The 17,088-nt window shown below is 37.3% G+C and overlaps 1 protein-coding gene across 2 annotated transcripts in view; it reads right to left on the bottom strand.

The window, feature by feature from the left end:
• The window catches only part of ZFYVE9 (zinc finger FYVE-type containing 9), a 213,668-nt gene that overhangs the window by 31,285 nt on the left and 165,295 nt on the right, over positions 1–17,088 (bottom strand). For both annotated transcript variants that reach the window (XM_049617176.1, XM_049617175.1), the window contains exon 13: positions 14,332–14,436. In XM_049617176.1, coding sequence (XP_049473133.1) covers positions 14,332–14,436 — 105 coding nt within the window. The remainder of the gene's footprint in view (positions 1–14,331; positions 14,437–17,088) is intronic.

Consider the following 17,088-nt stretch of genomic DNA (forward strand, 5'->3'; position numbering starts at 1 on the left):
GGACATTTGGGCTCTTTCCATACTTTGGCTATTGTTGATAGTGCTGCTATAAACATGGGGGTGCATGTGTCCCTTTGAAACCTGTATCACACCCTCTGTTTTGAGTTTTTTTGAGGAACCTCCATACTGTTTCCAGAGTGGCTGCACCAGCTTGCATTCCCACCAACAATGCAAAAGAGATCCTCTTTCTCCACATCCTCACCAACATCTGTTGTTGTCTGAGTTGTTAATGTTAGCCATTCTGATAGGTGTGAGGTGGTATCTCATTGTGGTTTTGATTTGTATTTCCCTGATGATAAGTGATGTTGAGCATTTTTTCACATGTCGGTTGGCCATTTGGATATCTTCCTTGGAGAAGTGTCTATTCATGTCTTTTGCCCATTTCTTCATTGGATTATTTGTTTTTTGGGTGTTGAGTTTGATACGTTCTTTATAGATTTTGGATACTAACCCTTTATCTGATATGTCATTTGCAAATATCTTCTCCCATTCTGTCAGTTGCCTTTTACTTTTGCTGATTGTTTCCTTCACTGTGCAGAAGCTTTTTATTTTGATGAGGTCCCAGAGTTCACTTTTGCTTTTGTTTCCCTTGCCTCCGGAGACGTGTTGAGTAAGAAGTTGCTGCGGCCGAGGTCAAAGACATTTTTGCCTGCATTCTCCTCTAGGATTTTGATGGCTTCCTGTCTTACATTTAGGTCTTTCATACATTTTGAGTTTATTTTTGTGTATTGTGTAATAACATGGTCCAGGTTTATTCTCAGTAATTCTTTTAATGTACCAATGGATTCAATTTGCTAGTATCTTGTTGAGAATTTTTGCATCCATGTTCATCACAGATATTGGCCTGTAATTCTCCTTTTAGTGGGGCCTTTGTGTGGTTTGGGGACCAAGGTAATCCTGGCTCACACAATGAGTTTGCAAGTTTTCCTTCCATTCCTATTTTTTGGAACAGTTTCAGAAGAATAGGTATTAACTCTTATTAAATGTTTGGTAGAAGTCCCCTGGAAGTCATCTGGCCCTGGACTTTTGTTTGTTGGGAGATTTTTTTGTTACTGATTGAATCCCTTTGCTAGTTATGGGTCTGTTCAAATTTTCTTTTTTCAACGTTTTTTTTAAATTTATTTATTTATTTATTTTTATTTTTGGGACAGAGAGAGACAGAGCATGAACGGGGGAGGGGCAGAGAGAGAGGGAGACACAGAATCGGAAACAGGCTCCAGGCTCCGAGCCATCAGCCCAAGAGCCTGACGCGGGGCTCGAACTCACGGACCGCGAGATCGTGACCTGGCTGAAGTCGGACGCTTAACCGACTGCGCCATCCAGGCGCCCCACAAATTTTCTATTTCTACCTGTTTCAGTTTTGGTACTTTGTATATTTCTAGGAATTTATCCATTTTTTCCAGATTTCCCAGTTTGTTGGCATATAATTTTTCACAATATTCTCTTATGACTGTTTTATTTCTGTGGTGTTGGTTGTGCTCTCCTCTTTCATTTGTGATTTTATTTATCTGGGTCCTTTCTCTTTTCTTTTTGATAAGTCTGGCCAGGGGTTTATCAATTTTCATAATTCTTTTAAAGAACCAGGTCTTAGTTCATTCATTGGTTCTACTGGCTTTTTGTTTGTTTGTTTGTTTCTGTATCATTTATTTCTGTTCTAATCTTTATTATTTCCCTTCTTCTTGCTTTAGGCTTTATTTGCTGTTCCTTTAGGTGTTAGGTTAGAGGCTTTTCTTACTTCTTAAGGTAAGACACTTCCCCTTTAGGACTGCCTTTGCTGCATTCCAAAGGTGTTAGACTGTTGTGTTTTCACTTTCATTTGCTTCCATGTAATTAAAAAAATTTTATGTTTATTTATTTTTAAGAGAGAGAGAGAAAGACAGAGCGTAAGCAGGGGAGGGGCAGAGACAGGGAGACACAGAATCCGAACCAGGCACCAGGCTCTGAGCTATTAACACACAGTCTGATGTGCGGCTTGAACCCACAAACTGTGAGATCATAACCTAAGCTGAAGTCTGATGCTTACCCAGCTGAGCCACCAAGGAACTCTGCTTTCATGTAATTTTTAAATTCTTCTTTAATTTCCTGGTTAACCCTTCATTCTTCAGTATGATGTTCTTTAACCTCCATGTATTTGCAGTCTGGCCAAATTTTTTCTTGTGGTTGACTAAGTTTCATAGCATTGTGGTCTGAAAACATGCATGGTATGAACTCAATCTCTTCGTTCTTGTTAAGGGCTGATTTGTGACACAGTATGTGATCTATTCTATAGAATGTTCCATGTGCACTAGAAAAAAAATGTATAGGGGTGCCTGGGTGGCTCAGTCAGTTGAGCTTCTGACTCTTGATTTCTCCTCAGGTCATAATCTTACAGTTCATCATAAGATTGAGCCCCATGTCAAGCTCCCCAATGACAGTGAGGAGCCTGCTTGGGATTCTTTCTCTCCCTCTCTCCCTCCCTCCCTCCCTCCCTCCCTCTCTTCTCTTTCTCTCTCAAAATAAATAAACATGAAAAAAATTTTTAAAAGAAAAAAATGTGTATATGCTTTGGGATGAAATGTTCTGAATATATCTGTAAAGTCCATTCGGTTCAGTGTGTCATTCAAAGTCACTGTTTCCTTGGTAATTTTCTGCTTAGATGTTCTGAACATTGCTCTAAGAAGGGTGTTAAAGTCCCCTACTTATTATTGTCTAATTATTATCAATGAGTTTATGTTTGTTATTAATTGATTTATATATTTGGGTGCTTCACACTGGGGGCACAAATATTTATAACTGTTAAATCTTCTTGATGGATAGACCCCTTAATTATGATATAGTGCCCTTCTTCATCTCTTGTTACAGTCTTTGGTTTAAAATCTAGTTTGTCAGAGAACCCAGAACTGGACCCACAAATGTATGGCCAATTAATCTTTGACAAAGTAGGAAAGAGCATCCAATGGAAAAAAGACAGTCTCTTTAGCAAATGGTACTGGGAGAACTGGACAGCAACATGCAGAAGAACGAAACTAGACCATTTTCTTACACCATACACAGAAATAAACTCAAATGGATGAAAGACCTAGATGTGAGACAGGAAATCATCAAAACCCTAGAGGAGAAAGCAGGCAACAACCTCTTTGACCTCAGCCGCAGCAACTTCTTACTCAACACATCTCCAAAGGGCAAGGGAGTTAAAAGCAAAAATGAACTATTAGGACCTCATCAAGATAAACATCTTCTGCACCACAAAGGAAAACAATCAACAAAACTAAAAGGCAAGCAACGTAATGGGAAAAGATATTTGCAAATGACATATCAGATAAAGTGCTAGTATCCAAAAATCGATAAAGAACTTACCAAAGTCAATAACCAAAATGTCCAGTCCAGTGAAGAAATTGGCAGAAGACATGAATAGACCCTTTTCTAAAGAAGACATCAAGATGGCTAACAGACACATGAAAAGATGCTCAACGTCACTCATCATCAGGGAAATACAATTCAAAGCCACACTGAGATACCACCTCACACCGGTCAGAGTTGCTAAAATAAACAAACCAGAAAACTACAGATGCTGGCAAGGATGTGGAGAAATGGGAACCCTCTTGCACTGTTGGTGGGAATGCAAACTGGTGCAGCCGCTCTGGAAACCAGTGTGGAGGTTCCTCAAAAAATTAAAAATAGAACTACCTTATGACCCAACAATAGCACTACTAGGAACTTACCCAAGGGACACAGGAGTGCTGATGCATAAGGGCATGTGTACCCCAATGTTTATAGCAGCGCTCTCAACACTAGCCAAATCATGGAAAGAGCCTAAATGTCCATCAACTGATGAATGGATAAAGAAGATGTGATTTATATATACAATGGAATACTACTTGGCAATGAGAAAGAATGAAATCATGCCATTTGCAGCAACGTGGATGGAACTGGAAGGTACTATGCTGAGTGAAATAAGTCAGCCAGAGAAGGACAGATATCATATGTTTTCACTCATATGTGGATCCTGAGATACTTAACAGAAGGCCATGGGGGAGGGGATGGGGAAAAAATATAGTTACAAAAAGAGAGGGAGGGAGGCAAACCACAAGAGACTCTTAAATACAGAGAAGAAACAGGGTAGATGGGGGGGGCGGGGAGAGAGGGGAAATGGGTGATGGGCATTGAGGAGGGCATTTGTTGAGATGAGCAATGGGTGTTGTATGTAAGCCAATTTGACAATAAATTATATTCATAAAAAATAAAAATAAAATAAAATAAATTAAGATCTAGTTTGTCTGGTATAAGTATGGCTACTCCAGCTTTCTTTTGATGTCCGTTAGCATGATAGATGGTTCTCCATTCCCTCACTTTCAATCTGCAGGTGTCTTTAGCTCTAAAATGAGTCTCTTGTAGGCAGCTTATAGATGGGTCTTGTGTTTTGTTTTTTTTTTTTATCCATTCTGATACCCTATGTCTTTTGATTACAGCATTTATTCCTTTTACATTCAGGTTGATTACTGATAGACATGAATTCAGTGCCACTGTGTTACCTGTAAAGTTGGTGTTTCTAGTGATGTTCTCTGTTCCTTTTTTTTGTTGTTGCTTTTGGTCTTTCTTTCCCATTCAAAGAGCCCCCATTAATTTTTCTTGCAGGGTTGGTTCAGTGGTCATGAACCCCTTTAGTTTTTGTTTGGGAAACTCTTTATCTCTTCTTCTATTCTGAATAACAGCTTGCTGGATATTCTTGGCTGCATATTTTTCCCATTCAGAATGTTGAACATATCATGCCATTCCCTTCTGGCCTGCCAAGTTTCTGCGGACAGGGCTGCTGTGAACCTGATCTGTCTTCTCTTGTAGGTTAAGGACTTTTTTTTCCCTTGCTGCTTTCAGGTTTCTTTCCTTGTCTGTGTATTTTGTGAATCTTACTACAATATGTCTTGGTGTGGGCTGGGTTTTGTTGAATTTTATGGGAGTTTTCTGCACCTCTTGGATTTTGAGGTCTGTTTCCTTCACCAGATTGGGTACATTTTCAGCTATAATTTGCTCAAATAAACCTTCTGCCATCTTTTTCCCTCTTCTTCTCTGGGACTCCTATGATACGAATGTTATTACACTTTAAGGAGTTGCTGAGTTCCCTAAGTCTACACTCATGACCTAATACTTCCCTCCCCTACCCGCCCCTGCTTCTTTTCAGCTTCATTATTTTGCATAATTTTATCTTCTATACCACTGATTCACTCCTGTGCTTTGTCCATCCTCATTGTCATTGTATCCAGTTGGTTTCGCATCTCAGTTACAACATTTTTTACTTTGACCTCACTAGTTTTTAGCTCTTTTATCTCTGCGCTAAGGAATTCTCTAGTGTTTTCTATGCTTTTCTCAAGCCCAGCTAATATCCTTAGGACTGTTGTTTTAAATTCTAGTTCAGGTATCTTATTTACATTTGTTTTGATTAAATCCCTGGACATTCTGCTTCCTATTCTTTCTTTTGGGGTGAATTCTTCCATCTTGTCATTTTGTCTAGGTCACTTTTTTTGTGTGATTGTCAGGAGAGCCTGTTATATTCTTGCTTCTGAGAGTAATGGCTATATTAAGAAGAGGTTCTATACTGTCTTGGGCCTGGTACTTCAGGAGGTGTTTCAGAGTGAGCACTCTGCTGCTGTGTTTTGGCTGCTCCTTCCCTCAGATCAGTCCTCTGCAGAGTTTCTTCCTGCCTGCCGTGGGGAGTGTTTCAACCTTGTCCACTGTGTGGCAAACTTTAACTAGATGTGTTTTGGTCTGCTTGTTAAAAGAAGGTAAATCATATTTCCCCTAGAACTGAAGCTTTGCAGCATTCTATGATCAGTTCACTTGGTGTGTGAGGGATTTATGGGGTCTTCTGGGTCTTCTGGGGGTTGGGCCTGCTGTGCTGATTCTCAGGCAGACTTGCCCTAGTGGAGATGCACCTGCAGAGGTCAGGGGGTCAGGGCTTGGTGTAAGTGGTTCCAGCCTCCACTTGGGTGGAGGGAGGAGCACTGTGCTGCTTACTGAAGTTGGTCACTGCTGATGGGCAGGAGGAAATGGCATCACCCTGCTCTCTTATCCTTGGAATAGGGAGATTATGCCCACCACTCTTCATGAAGCCCTCACAAAAGAGCAAACAATCTCCCCTCTTGGGTCTCTGGCTTCCATTAGATTCCTGCTTTCACCCTTTGTTTGATCTGTCTGCCTTCCAGGCAGCACAGTACTCCTGTGTTTTATCTCAGGTGTGTGTTTCAAAACTCCAAATTTTAGGAACCCACTTGGTGCAGACCCACACTGATCCTCTGGGGGAGGGTCTTGCGGTGCTGTGGCCGGTGCTGGTTTGTCCCGGAAAAGCAGTAGCACAACCACGCAGCGGTTCAGAATGTATGGTAAAGCACTGCAAGAGCTGGCAGCAAGGTCTGCTGCCTCAGCAGGTGTCTCTGTTCCTATGCTAATGAACAGGGAAGTACATTGGTGCTTGCCAGCTCTTTTGTCTCCAGAGAGGCCATGCCACCACACTCCAAGAAGGGGAACTGCTTCTTGCCCTGCAACCCAGGGGATCTTCAAACCACACTGCCCACTCCCGGGCAGCCTTCCCCACAGGAGCACCACTAAGCCCACCAGGCACTACCCTGGCGATGACATGGATTCCTAAAACCAGACTTTGAGCTCCGCTGCTTATGAAAGCTTGTGGTAATTAGCCTCTCTCCCTTTCGCAATGGTTTTGGCGAATAGTTCTTCTTTTGCAATCCCCTGTGTACTGCTTTCACTCTTTCCCTCTCTCTCTCACTCTTCTTTCCATGACCAGGGCTTCCTCCCCTCTGGGGCACCTGCAATTATTTTCTCCCCCGAATCAACTCCCTGTAGCTCCAACCTTTAATGACGTGGCCATTTTTCTACCTCTAGATGTGTAGTTTATTCTCTCAGTCCTCAGATTTCTTGAGTGTTCAGAATGATTTAATATTTTTATCTAGCTGGTTCATGGGAGGAGGCAAGACTAAGGCCCTCTTACTTTTCCACCATCTTAGCTCCTCCTCTGCAATGTGTTACATATTTATGCAACTATCTTCATGAAGGATACTGGTTTGTAATTTTCATTTCTTGTAATCCCCCCCACCCCCCAGGTTTTGTTACTAGTGTAGTGCTTGCCTCACAGAATGAGTTTCCCTCCTCAACTATTTTCTGAGAGTTTTTGTACAGAACTAGTGTTATTTCTTCCTTCGTTGTTTAGAAAAAGTCATAAGTGAAGCCATCTGGACCTGTGCTTTTCTTTGTGGGAAGGTCTGTGACAATAAATTCGATTCCTCCAGTAGATACAGGGCTATTCAGGTTATCTATTTCTTCTTAAGAGTGACATGAAAGTTTGATGCTCAAGGAATTTGTCCATTTTGCCCACGTTGAACATTTACTGGCACAAATATGTTCATAATATATCCTTGTCATTTATTGTCTACAGGACCTGTAGTGATAACCACCTCTCTCACATCTCATTGATGGCATTTTGTGCTTTTGGCTATTTACCTCATCAGTCTGACTATAAGTCTGTCAATGTAACCAATTTCAAGAACTAGCTTGTAGTTTCACTTTTCTTGTTTTGTTTTTTGTTGTTTCCTACTTTATGAATTGCTGGTGTTGTCTTTATTACTTTCTTTCTTCTGTTTACTTTGTATTTTATTTTTCCTTTTCTAATTCCCTAAGGTAGATGATTAGGTCATTGATTCAAAATGTCTTTCCCGCCCCCCAATATAAAAGTTTAATGCTATCACTTTCTTTCTAACCACTGTGTTAGCTGCATCCCACAAATTTTGATATACCATATTTTCATTTTCAGTCAGCTCAAAATATTTTCTAATTTTCCTTTAGGTTACTTCTTTGACCCATGGATTATTGAAAAGTGTGTATATTTTCCCAAATATTTGGGAATTTTCTAGATATCCTTCTGATACTGATTTCTAAGTTAATACTATTATAGTAAGAGACCATACTTTGTATAATTTGGATCAATTAAAACTTACCAGAACTTCCTTTACAACACAGAATATGGTCTACCTTGTAATGTTCTGTGTTTGCTGGAAAAGAATGTGCACTATGCTGCTCTTGGGTGGAGTGTTCTAAAACACTCAAGTCAGATTGGTTGACAATGTGTTCAAGTGTTCTATATTCTTGATGATTTTCTATCAGTTATTAAAACAGGGCTACTGAAATCTCCAAATATGGTCATGGATTTGCCCATTTACCCTTGCAGTATTATCAATTCTTGTTTCGTACATTTTGAAACTCTGTTATTAATGCATAAATATCTAGGACTGTTATATATCCTTCTGATGAACTGATCCCTTAATAATTATGAAATATGCCTCTTTATCCCTGGTAATATTTTTTATTCTGAAATACACTTTGATATTACCCTATCCATTCAAACTTTCTTTTGATTAATATTATCATGGTATATAATTTTTCATCCTTTTACATTTAAACTATTTGTGTCATTATATTTCAAGTGGTTTTCTTATTCACAGCATATAGCTGACTCTTGCTTATTTAACCAACCTGACAATCTCTGCCTTTTTAATTGACCATTTCTACTCAAAGTGATTATTGATATGGTTAGATTTATACAATTTTTAAAGTTTATTTATTTTGAGAGCGGGAGAGAGCAAGCATGAGCAGGGGAGGGGCAGAGAGAGAGAGAAAGCGAGGGAAAGAGATGGAGAGAGAGAATCCCAGGGAGGCCCCACACGTCAGCAAAGAGCCTGACACAGGGTTCCATCTCATGAACCACGAGATCATGACCTGAGCTGAGATCAAGAGTCAGACACTTAACTGACAGTCACCCAGGCACCCCTGATATGGTTAGATTTAAATCTAACATCTTCTTTTTTTTTTTTTTTTTGTATTTGTCCCATCTCCTGTTGTTCTTTTTTTCTTCTTTCTCAGTCTTTATATGATTCTAGCTCATCTTCTTTGTTGTCTTATTAGCTATACCTCTTTATTTTAGCTTTTCTAGTGGTTGCTTTTGAGTTTATACAACACATCTTTAACTTATAAATCTACTTTTAAGTAATACTATACCATATCTTTTATCATATAAGAACCTTACATCTGTATACTTTCATTCCCCCTTCCCGGCTTTTGTGGTATTTTTGTCATACATTCTGTTTCCATATATGTTATAAACTTCACAATATGTTTTTCTATTTTTGTTTTAAACAATGATCTTGTAAAGAGATTTTATATTTACCTGCATATTTACCATTTCTGTTGCTCTACACTCCTTTGTGAAGATTCTGATTTCCATTATTTGGTATTCTCCATGAAGGACTTCCTTTAACACTTCTTGTACAATAGGTCTATTGGTAATAGCCTCTTTTAGCTCTTCCATTTCTGAAAAAGCATTTTGCTTTCGAAACATATTTTTACTACTTATAAAATGTAAGTTGATGGTTTTTTTCCAGTAATTTAAAGATCCACTGCACTGATTTGTGCCTTGAATTCTTTTGATAAGAAGTCTGCTGTTATTCTTATATTTTTTTCCTCATTATAAAATGTGCATTTTTCCCCCTCTAGTTGCTTTTAAGAATCTTCTCTTTAGCTTTAGTGTTAAGCAATTTAAGATGATTATAATGTTCCTTAATGTAGTTTTCATCATGTTTTCTGCAACCGGAACTCATTTAGCTTCGTGAACATATAAATTTATACTTCTCATTAAGTTTATAAAATTTTTGATCACTGAGTCTTCAAATATTTATTTACTCACCTCCCCTCTCCTTTCGTGACTTCAATTACAGAGGCAGGCTGACGAACATCCCACGGCTCAATCATGTGCTGTTCATTTAATTTTTCAGTCTTTCCTCTTTGTGTTTCATTGTGGATAGTTTCTATTGCTGTGTTTTTAAGTTTACTAATTTTAATTTCTTCTTCAGCAGTGTCTAGTCTGCCCTTAATTTCATCCAGTATATTTTTCATTTCATTGTCATTTTCATTTCTTGAAGTCTGACTTGGTTCTTTTTATTTTCCATGTATGTCCTTAACATGTTCATGCCCTGATCCTGTTAAGGCTTTCTTTTAAGCTTGACAGGTAGGATCAGAGCAGCCTGAATTTATGAATAACCTGGAGCAGTAGAGACAATGTGCCTCTAGTTCACTCTAGCTGGTAAGAATACAAATTATGGGGGCACCTGGGTGGCTCAGCTGGTTAAGCATCTGACTTCAGCTCAGGTCATGATCTTGCGGTCCGTGAGTTCGAGCCCCGCGTCAGGCTCTGTGCAGACAGCTCAGAGCCTAGAGCCTATTTCAGATTCTGTGTCTCCCTCTCTCTCTGCCCCTCCCCTGCTCATGCTCTGTCTCTCTCTCTGTCTCAGAAATAAATAAACATTAAAAAAAATTTTAAAAAAAAAGAATACAAATTATGTCTGGCCCTGTGAGAAGTGTTTTACCCGTACCTTTCCAGTGCTTTTCTCACATACACACACTGATATACTAGTCAGCTGAAGACACAGTGGGAACCACCACCATATTTCCAGATTTCTTTTATTTCCAGTAATTTGTTTGCAAATTCTAATCATCATGACCTTCCCCCATTCTCAACTCTGTCTCTTCAACTCAGGGAAACCTCTAGGTTCAGTTTTGGTTTCCCCTACCTGCACTATGGCCTGGAAACACCATACAGTAAAGTAGAGCAATCACAGAGCTCATCTTCTCTGCCCCACTGCCCTTTTTCTTTCTTGTTTTACTTACTTCATTGTGACATCTAGCTATTTAAAGCAAACCAATGTGTTAGTGTCACAAAGCTGCTGTAACAACGTACCATAAACTGGGTGGCTTAAACAACAGAAATATATTGTCCCACAGTCCTGGAGGTTGGAAGTCCAAAATCAAGGTGTTGGCAGAACTGGTTCCATTTGAGGGCTTTACTGTAAAGGGAAGATTTGTTCTACCTTGACTTGTAGGTGCTCATCTTCTCCTTGTCTCTCTACATCATCTTTATGAATGTCTGTGTCCAAACTTCCCCTTCTTATGAGGACATCAGTTATACTGGATTAGGGCTCATTCTAATGGCCTCATTAAATTTGATTGCCTCTATAAAGACCCTAAAATCAGCCCTAAAATCCTATTGATAATTGTTAAATTGATGTCTATAAAAATCAGTTTAGTATAATGGCTAGAGGTGAGGACAGTGGAATCAGACTGCCTGGGTTTGATTATGGTGCTACCACTTCCTAGTTCTTTGTCTTAATATCCTCATCTATTAAAACATCTTTGAACATACTAATTTTACAGAAATAGTGTAGAAATACATAGTGCCTGCTAAATAATATACCTTCACTAAATGTTATAATGTTAAACTTAATATAACTAACAATAAATGTTAGTTAACACAGTAATTAGAAAAAATCTCATCATTAGAACATGAGTAGTTACCTAAACCAACAGAGAGCTTGAATGGCCTTGATGAAGGAGATTAGAGAATTTACATACAAAGACCACTTCATTGATTCCATTTTCCATGATGTCAGAAGTACTATCTTCTAGCTTTTTAAGCTTAAAGTCTTTCCTTAGTGGCCCCCTCTCTCTACATTTTTACATATAGCTGCCAAAGCTCAGTTTTCTAAACCTCACTTTAAGTCACTTCTCTGCTTCAGAATCTATAAAATCTACTTACAGATTGCCATATTAAAATCTAGATTCCTTTGCCTGGTTTCTGAAGACTTTTGAAAACCCAGCAGTGTCTTGGCACAACTTTATCTCCTAGTCTACTTTACACTTGATCTTAGACAGAAGACCGAGAAGTGATCTCTCCTAGTCTACTTTAGCCTCTTCTTTACTGGGCAGGCTATTGTCTTCTATCCTCCTTTCAAGACATGTCCATTCTGGGGGGATTTCCAGCCTTATTTTCTGCAGGCATCTATCACCCTTTTCACTTGTTATTTTCCACCCTTCTCTTTCTAGTGCCTAAATAGCATTCATTGTCCAGTTCAAATCTTTCATTCATTTACACTTATTTACATGAACATTTATAAACATGTCTTCCATGGAACATGCTGCTCTGGCTGTTAAGGATTCAGGATCAACTGGAAGTAAAGGAACATTCCTGACTGCTGCATTTACCAGAGCTCTCCTTTCTCTAAACCTTTAGTAAAATTGCAGTAAGTTTCAGTACTTATTTTTGTATTGTTTTATCTATATTAGTTCTGTTTCATGTCTTCATTCAATAGATATTTTTTGTACAATTATTCTTTACTAGGCAGTCTGCTAATGATACAGTGGTAAACAAGACAGACATAGTTCCTCATGGAAATAAAAGTCTGGTAGAGAAAACAGTGAAGAAGGTTTAATTACAGATGTAATGAGCATTACACAAACAATGTGTAGAATCTAGAGATGTTTATAACAGGGAGAATTACCCCAGTTGCTTATCTGACAAAATGTCATCTAAGCTGATTCCTGAAAAATGAGTACGAGTTAGATAAGTAATGAATAGGGAAAGTATGCATCAATAAGGAAATAGCTTGTGCAAAGGCTTTAGGGCAAAAGAGAATATAATTGAGAGAATAAGGAAGACTATGGGTATCAACAAAGAAAAATAAGTAAGAGGAAAAATGGAATAATGCCATGAATAAAAGAAATGACCTTTTCAACTACAAAGTGAAGCAGAATTATTAGCCACAACATAACTCAAATGTCGAAGAATTGTGAGAGAAAAAAAGTGAGACTTGAAATAAACAAACATAAAATATGACTTGAAATAAAAACTGAATTAGAAGGAAATCAGTCTGCCAAATCAGATAAGAAAAATAAGTGATTTATAGCTGGTAAACTTTATTGAAAACAAACTGTAATAAAGAATAAGAAATACAGTTACTGTTTTTGAAAAAAGATATCTGAACCTGCACAACCATAAACCTAGGGGACAGATAAAGACAGATAATATTAATGGCAGTTGTCATAAATGTCTAGGTGTTACTGAAAAAACTATGGAGGCCTCACAGCTTTTTACAGATGTACCTTTATAAACAAATACAAAACACCATCTTGGAAACACCAAGGATGTTGAGGATGACATCTAATCATCTTACTTCTGGACAATATGCCACAACTTCTTGCCACAAGGCAAGCATAATGTTCTTATTCATCTTTGTATCTCACACCACAGAATATATTTAATGAATGTGAAATAATAAACATTCAAATTTGAGAAATAAATGTTTTTTCAAAGCATCTCTTTTCAGAGTATTTAGGGCACAAATATATAAAAATAGTTCATTTTAAAGATGTGACTCTACCTAACCTAGTCTAATAGTGTTTGATATTCCAAGATAGGACTATCTCACAAATAAAATCTGCTAATTGTATCACAGGTAAAAAAAATAAATAAATAAAGCACACATTCTAGCTACTATTTTCTAGTGTCCAGAAAAAAGTCATTGCACTAAATGCCATAGGTAAAATCGTCACATAGGTTGTTCTCATAATGGTAAGCCCTAAATTAATAAATCCAGTAAGACATTTACGTGATTCTAAGAGAAAGTACAAAATGTTTATCGAATGTACAAATGAATAAGTGGATAAAAGGCTGAACGAAGGGGAAAAAAAGAAAGAAGGAAAAAAATGGAAAAAAAAGAGAGGGAAGGAGGAAATTACTTTATACCAGGAAATAGTGGAAGGAGTAATTGGGAAGTTTCCATCCTGTCTAATAAAACAACAAATTTTAACCATTATTATAACAAACTAAGTTTCAAAATAAGATTTTTCTTTTCTTTTTTTTTTTTTTTTAAGATTTTTCTTTTAAACCACAATGATAATACTATTGGACATTTTAGAACGGATTTTAAGAAATTTAAATTTAAGAAAGGCTTCACATGGCAAATAGGCAATGAATAGTTTACATAATTCTGTTAATGTATGTGTAGCATGCAAAATTTCATTTTAGTTACAAAACACAGCTTAATTCAAGACGAAAACATTCATTTGCTTTTGAAACCTTAATTAAAATTCATTTTGGGAGTTAATGGTTAGACGTTAAGTATAGTCCAAAACAAGGTATACTTACAATAAGAGGGGAAAATGAAAAGATCCCACCACTAATATTACAGATATAAAGTTAATTTTATACCTTAATCAAAATGTAAATCTGTCACTGATTATCAAAAGCACAATCAATGATACATCTAATGACTAAGTAAATCACATATATAACATCTTGATTTTCTGTCATGAAATTCCTCATCCTTGATCTAAGTCATACAGTATTATGAGCTGATTTCACTGTCAATTAACTAAAAAATGAAATTTACATATAATAACAATATTTTTCATCTTCAATTATGTATTTAACAATGAAAAACACTCCTTCATGGTAAATCTTACCTCATTGTATCTGTTGCTGGGAATTTTGATACTGGTTTTCCGAACTTCCATATCAACCACCAGACCTTGAACTACTGGCAATGTATACTGGTAATTTCTGAAGTCCTGGGCAAAAGCAGATTGAAATGGAATAAAGAATTCATCAATGGTAAGATCTGACTGATAGTAGTAAAATCAGAACAAAAGGAAAGAATGTGAAAATTAAAAGAACTCATTTATTTAAATAATAAGGAAATGTATAATGAAAACCCTCATGTGTATATTCTAGCTCTCCAATTAGACTATAAACTCTTATAAGGAAGAAGACCAGTTGCATATACCCTCTACGTATTGTATTAAACAAATATTTGAATGCTTATTCTGCTTTAACACCACTTAACATTTTCTGGATGTTACCTGCCTCCTCCCTCTAAAGTAAGCTCCAAGAAGGTATGGACTCTCACTTGTCTTCTTCTTGTTATATCCCAAATGCCTGGAACAGCCTAGGCACCCAATGAATATTTGTAGGGTAAAACATACATATACACACACCACATCCAGTGTGGCTGAAGCAAAGTGATGAAGAGTGCAAGGAGCTGATGTCAAAGTGACAGCATACAGCTAGATTTCATATGGTCTTGGAGGCCACCACAAACACCTGTGCCTTTACTGTGAGATTTTTGACCTATTTTAACAGATCTCTCCGGCTTCTCTGTAAATAGATGGTAAGGGAACAAGAATAGAAGGAAGGAAATGAGATAAATGTAACAAAAATAATTCAGGCAAGAGACAGTGATAATTTAGACCAAAGTGTTACCAATTCAAAAAGTGGTGAGAAGTTATCAGATTCTGGGTACATTTTGAAGGGGAAACTGAGAATATCTGTCACGGATTGAATATGGAATGTGGAAAAAAAAGCAAAATCAAAGATGATTATGAATTATATGGACTGGGCAACTACAAGACTGCCATTTACTGAGAGGCAGAACACAGTGGGAAAGGGAAGGTAGCAAGTCAGAAGGCTGCAGGAGAAGAACCAAGAAAGAAAGGTGTCCAAAGAAACTAAGAAATGAAAATGTATAGATACGGGTAAGTTGGATGTAACTGTGTGAAAATTGTCTTCTGATTGCTTCTATTTACTCAGGGAAACTGGGGCTGGGACATCAGCAAAAAGTGAGAAAAGGAGAGGAGACACTGGAAATTTGAGAAAACATGAGAATAGGAATGTGTTATGGACCAGGAAAGATTGTCAGGTAGGTCTAAGAGTTTCCTAATGGTATTGGTCATGAATCTAAAGTGAGACTGGGGGTGCCTGGGTGCTGAGTTGGTTGAGCATCTGACTTCGCCTCAGATCATGATCTTCCGGTTCGTGGGTTCGAGCCCCGTGTTGGGCTCTTTGCTGACAGCTCAGAGCCTGGAGCCTGCTTCCAATTCTGTGTCTCCCTCTCTCTCTCTCTCTGCCCCTCTCCTGCTCACATTTTGTTTCTGTCTCTCAAAAATAAATAAATATTAAAAAAAAAATTTAAGTAAGACCAGTAAATAGGTGACTCTTTTTGTCTTCATCCACATGCAGGCCTGGATAAAGTTACGAATGAAGGAAGAAGTAGATCCACACAGGTATGTCGACTGACTTTTGATAAGGGTGTAAAGGCGAGTAAATGAAGAAAGGATAGTCTTTTTAACAAATGGTACTAAAACAATTGGACATATGAACAAAGGGTTTCTAACAATGTCTCACAATCATAAAATTTAACTAAAAATGAACCACAGAACTAAATATAAGGCATAAAAATAAAACCATAAGCCTTCTACAAAGAAACATGGGAGAAAATATTTGTGATGTCATTCTAGTCAATAAGTTCTTAGATATCATATAAAAAGCATGCTCCATAGAAAATTAATAAATTATACTTCAACAAAATGAAATATTTTTGTTCTGTGAAAGACACTGTTAACAGAATAAAAAGAGAGACCATAGACTAGGAGAAAATATAACAAATGATACAAATCTACCAAAGGACTTACATTTAGAATACATGAAAAACTCTCAAAACTCAACAAGAAGACAACAACCCATATTTTTAAATGGGCAAAATCTGAGTATTCACTAAAGAAGATATAAAGAGGGCAAATTAGCACATGAAAAATGCTCTGAATCACTCATCTTAAGAAGCATAGAAGTTAAAATCACAAAGGTTAAAACCACTAAACTCCTACTGGAATTGTAAAAATTGAAAACAAAAAAGAAATAAATACTGGGCAAAAAAAGAATTCTTGTATATTACTTGTGAATGTAAACTGCTACAGGCATGTTGGAAAACAATTTCACAGTTCTTTATAACATTAAATGTACAATATGGCAAAACTAAGGTTCACACAAAACTTCATACATGAATGTTTACAGCAGCTTTATTCATAGTCACCAAAAACTAGAAACAACCCACAGATCCATCTACAGGTAAACAGACAAACTGTGGTTCATAATGCAACTGAATACTATATAGCAATAAAGACGAACGAACTACTGATGCTGAAGTTTACCAGAATAAGCCACCCCAAAATATGCCTCTGTTATTCACTGTTCGGCCAGTCTAATTTTTAGGGCCTCAGCCAAAGAACCAAAGATGAGTACAGGAAAAAGATTTTTATTTCCTTAACAATATACGTAACAACAAAGATGAACCGGAAATGCATGATGATGAGTGAAAGAAGCCAGACTGAAACGGCTACGTACTGCATAATTCCAATTATATGATAATCTAAAAAAGCTAAAACTGT

This window comes from Panthera uncia, assembly GCF_023721935.1.
Source record: "Panthera uncia isolate 11264 chromosome C1 unlocalized genomic scaffold, Puncia_PCG_1.0 HiC_scaffold_4, whole genome shotgun sequence".
NCBI lineage: Eukaryota > Metazoa > Chordata > Mammalia > Carnivora > Felidae > Panthera > Panthera uncia.